At 41.0% G+C, this 4974-nt stretch overlaps 1 protein-coding gene across 10 annotated transcripts in view; it reads right to left on the minus strand.

Moving 5' to 3' along the window:
- Positions 1-4974, minus strand: part of si:dkey-178k16.1 (band 4.1-like protein 1) — a 39028-nt gene that overhangs the window by 5685 nt on the left and 28369 nt on the right. Inside the window, exons 13-17 of one of the 10 annotated variants that reach the window (XM_032520790.1) lie at positions 4695-4733; positions 3725-3754; positions 2806-2964; positions 1345-2463; positions 108-158 (exon numbers count right to left, since the gene is read on the minus strand). In XM_032520790.1, the coding sequence (XP_032376681.1) occupies positions 108-158; positions 1345-2463; positions 2806-2964; positions 3725-3754; positions 4695-4733 (1398 nt within the window). The remainder of the gene's footprint in view (positions 1-107; positions 159-1344; positions 2464-2805; positions 2965-3724; positions 3755-4694; positions 4734-4974) is intronic. The other 9 variants (XM_032520791.1, XM_032520793.1, XM_032520792.1 and 6 more) reach the window with 9 other exon arrangements.

Genomic DNA, 4974 nt, shown 5'->3' on the forward strand with positions numbered 1-4974 from the left:
CCACATCTCTCAAAAAAAAAAAAAACGCAGTTTGTTTACACATTTTGAAAAGAGTGGCTAAAAAGAAAAAGAAAATAGGAGTCTGGTGGAGCTGAGAGAAGACTCACTGAAGCTTCGTTGAAAGGTTCCTCATGAATAGCCGGTGTGGGAGGTGTGTCCTAAAGAAGAAAATCAAACAGAAGGCAAACATTAATATAAAACTGATAAAGCATGTGTCAAGTCAGAAAAACTACAACAACCACAAATCTTGATAATAATCTATACCCTAGTCAACATGTGTGTAATTGCATCAGAAAAGGAGAGAGCAGAGTTCAGAGCATTTCTTTGTCACTGCGTTGACATGATATTGTGTTTTTAGCAGAATAAATGGCTGATAAAAGCATTACTTGTCACATCTGAAGATGCCATGTTTGCAATGTTCTCTACTTACAGCTTTTAAGCTAATTGATGGTATGTACTGGATGGAGTTGCACTGTAATATTATTTATAAAATACAAACACTTATTTCATTCATCAACGTCAGGGATTAAACTTGCACAATAAACACGCACATGAGAATTCCCAGAGACTGTAAAGCTTACGGCTACTTTCAGAAGCATGCTTGAATATATTTCACAGGTTGACATCATCAGAAATGACTGCAAGTGCAATGGTAATGCCATGCACTGAAAGGTTAGATTTACAAAAACCTTTTCAGGAAAGAGGTTTTCATATTCGTAAATGCAGCATATGAATGCATAAGCCCTGAAGAGGTTTGGCAGCTCTGCAGCCTGTGATTACATCTAATCGCCTTTTTCATTTTCTGCTGTTGCTACAGAGGTGCCAAGGCAGAACATTTGGTTCAAATGCCCTTCTCAACCATTTACAACAAAAGACTTAAATTATGTGAAAAAGAGGTTTCAAAGAAAAAATTGTGGAAAGGTCTTGCGCTCCTTGCAACAGCAGCCACCTTTATTCTGTGAGGGTGTTGAAAGGAGTGACCGGGTGTGAACGTGACAAGTTAAGGTGGGATAAAAAGGGACGTCAGACGCTTAAGCATAGGAAACTTTGCTTAAAGGCCCGCAGCCTTCTGAAATGGCCAAGCAGATGTCAAGCTTTGCGAAAAGGAACAAGGGAAAGCAAAATGCTCTCTGGACCATGGACGTGAACTGAGTCGGTCAATGATGCGATGCCAAGGAACGTGAAATTTTGCTTTCTCATACACAGCCACATGAGTTCTGAAGTATGTGTGATTGTTTGTTTTTAGATGGTAAAAACAAGATTTGAACGACATCGCCTGAAGCTCATGCAATGCTTTACTTTCCGGTGATTGACAAACAGGTTAGGTCGGCAGGATGGTTTTACCACTTGCTTCCGCTTGGCTGTTTCTTGGCTGGGCGTCCTGTGGTGGATGTGGCTGCTGTCCACGTTGCTCTGTCTGTCTCGGGACCACTGTGTTTTCAGCGGGAGAGTTCGAGGGGGAGCTGTTGGAAATTTGGAACTAGGGAAGAGATTCTCTTTAATCTCGGAGCTTTTCTGAAAATGGTCTTCATGTCCTCCTCTTGTCCACAGACTTTGTCCAGTTGTGCCTCTGCAGTCTCTGAGCTCCTGTTGTCCAAACAGTTCATTCTTAATCTGTTGATGTAGTAAACCTTGCTGTTGATATGACATTGTAGCCTGACTGTGGTATTTGGTGGCCCATGTGTTTTCCTTGACAACATCTGTGGCAGACTGCAGTACAGCATTGCTATCCACTCTCCTCCCTTCCTCAAAGGATCCGTCTTTGGATTTTGTCATCTGTAGATCCCCAGTCACACCACAGATGCCTCTATCAGACCCACTTTGAGTTTGAGGGTTCATATCCCCTGTGTTCTCCTTATTCAAAGACTTCTTTGATCTCTGTGGCTTGAGAGGAACTATTTTGGGGACGTCTGAGCGTGAGTTCCCAGTTATGTTGCAGTCTCCCACAGGGCTCAGGTCTTTTGTTTTCCAAGTATCACAATGACTCGCATCACTCTCAATCCTGCCTCCTTTACCTTTTGGGAGAGAATCCACAGCCATTGGACTTTCAAAGTTCTTTGGTCTCACTCGATGAATGTTGTGCTCATACTGACAATGCCTCATATCTCTGTTGATTGCACTGCCCTGTTTGTCATGTGGAGATCCGTATCCATTTTCATGAATGGCATTCCTCGCCAATACAGAATCGTGATGCCCGTTAGTTGCTATTGTATTATCCACCTGGTTCATATCCGTTAGTCCTGTTGGTGTAAAGTCTGTGTCCTGTTTCTGAGATGTCCCACATTGAGTTTTTAAAGAGTCCCTGACTGTTTGACAATAATTCATCTTTGCTTCAGTCCAAGGTGGCACAAAGAACGCGTCTCCACCCATAGAAGAGGTCTTACTCATTTCCACTTTAGACCAAGTGTCAAGCTCTTCTTCACAATCATCCTGCTTGTCAATCAATTTGGCATCAGCGGTCGCCTATGTTGACATAGAGTAGACAGTTGCATTAGCCTAGCTAGTAACACTGATCTTCCACTTGTGATATCATTGTTAGCCGACATAAGTGTAAATGATTAGTAAGAAAAACCGTGATTAACTAGAGGACCTGTGCAAACTTTGATGCATTTCAAGATCCTTTTTTCTCATTTTCTGTGTTCTGGTTACATGGAATACATTTTTTGACAGAATGGAAAAGGAAGACAGAAAGGGAAAGAGCTGACCAACACGACATTTTTAGAAAATTGTAAGGTTTAGGAAAGCAATTGTACAACGGTGAGTAATGTAATTTGGGATTAGAATTTTTCAGATGTGAATTCTTACTGGTTTTCGCTCGGGGGTTCCTCCGGGAGGAGTAGCTGATGAGAGGCGTTTCTCCCTCTGGGCCATCTTGCTGTTAGGCTGCCTTAAAGCCCTCTTCAGCTCATTGATGCTGGCTTGGTGCTTTTGTAGAACATCTTCTGGCTTATCCAAAAACTGCTGCTTACACAGCAAAGGGCACATCAAGCACACAGATTAACATACGTTAAAAATCTTAGGTCTGAATCTATAAGGTTGTGGTTTTGTTACTGTGCAGTAAGATGAATCCAGTGCTGTCACACATGGTTGGACAATTAGAGGTCTTAATAACATACACAATATATATATATATTATATATATATATATATATATATATATACATATATCGCACACACACACACACAATAGTATTTTCAGCATTTTTCTTTCACCTTGCAGCATTATAGAAAAGGGGATTCAGGTAAAGTTTGGAGGTTTCAAATATTCAAATTACAGGGACAAACTCTATTTAACAATAGATTTGTTCTCTACTTTGTACTGTTGCTGCACTTTATATAACACCTTTATATAAGATTCTTTGTAAGATGGAGCACCCAAAACTGTAAATAGAGGTCTATCATTATAGATCAAAGGCAATATAGATAAATAATTGGCACATTACATAAAGTTGTAATTATGATGTAATATACTGTGTATAATTTAACTGGAATAGTGAAATTATGAAACTAACATGCATAATTATGATGATACATTGAAGAAAGTGAGTCACCAAACAATTATGTTTACTATAGAAAAAAAAAAAAAAAAAAAAGAGTGTTTTAACATGACCTCCTTGCCGGTGTGTTTTCTTACAGTAAGTGACGGCACAGTTATGGATTAGAAAACACAGCACACCTGGTGAGGGTCACACACACACTGCCAAAAAGAGAGGACAAGCCGTACCTCCTGTTTGGGCCGAGGGGTGGCCAGATCCTTGTCCAACAGATGAGGGAGCCCAAGGTGGGGCAAGTGAGATGAAGTGAAGAGTTTAAAGCAAAGCAGGAAGTTGCGAGGAGGGGGGGGGGGATGCGTGCAGAGACAAAGAGGTAAAGTGCTGCAGGTGAGTCAAAAGGCAGGCGGCCAGACGGACATCGGACAGACAAACAGTTGACACCATTGGGGCTTTTGGCTAAGACTGTTCCATCCATTTAATGTTCTGCCAAGCAGACAGGGACAATCCATTTCAGAGTCACCCAATTGATAATTAATGCAGTCATCTATTGACTGAGCCTAAGGGTTTGGAGTGGGGGATTATTCCCATACTACTTCATCCAAAGATTTGGTGAGAAGGCATAACAAAACCACAAATGAACAGACCCTTCAGGGACTAATGCAATGCAAATATTTCTACAGTACTAAAATAACACTACCCTACACACAGTACCTGCACATGATCTAATATGAGACTAGACACACTGGATAACCTTTACCATATAAATAAAACATAAAATTAATTTGTGCATTAATTTGGTTTTGCATAAAATGATATACAAGATAAATGAAGTTAAATGAGACTTTTACGCATATTAGCTGGAGTACCAGGAGATCTGCCAACTGGGGAACCACTGATTCACTGAATCATCAACAGTGCTTAGGGGCCATCTGTTTATCCTGCTAATAACAATCAATCCCTAATTTACACACAGGCACTGTTAAGGATGTATTGACAATTAAAAAACAACTGTTTCCACTGTTTAAGTCTCTCTGGATAAGAGCTAAATGACTATGAAGAAAATCTAATTTTCAAGTGGGCAAACATCTGCTGATTGATTTGTGCAGTTTCCATTGATTAGACTCATAGGTTGTGTTTAACAAACACAGAATACGGGCGCATGACCACACAGACAGACACTAAGGTCCAAGGCCAAAATACCTCTGGTTTGGAGTCTAAAGGGGAGCCTTCCTCCTCGCCCTGCAGGAGGTCGAGGTGCACGACAGAGAGGCCAGAGAAAAGAGAGCAGAGGTTAGCAGAGTGTGTTAACATTTCAGCAGGGAGAAGAGAAGAACTGTTAGAGGCAGGATGCAGGGTTAAGGAAAATGTTATTGGCAGCAAAGAGGTCAAGTTAGACTTGTTGAGGCAACTGAAGAAATGGAGAAGAGAGCGGACTCATACTGAGAAGTCTTATAAGTCTGCAGAGGAGCAGAAAATTGGG

The sequence above is a fragment of the Etheostoma spectabile genome, chromosome 7, assembly GCF_008692095.1.
Source record: "Etheostoma spectabile isolate EspeVRDwgs_2016 chromosome 7, UIUC_Espe_1.0, whole genome shotgun sequence".
NCBI classification, from domain to species: domain Eukaryota; kingdom Metazoa; phylum Chordata; class Actinopteri; order Perciformes; family Percidae; genus Etheostoma; species Etheostoma spectabile.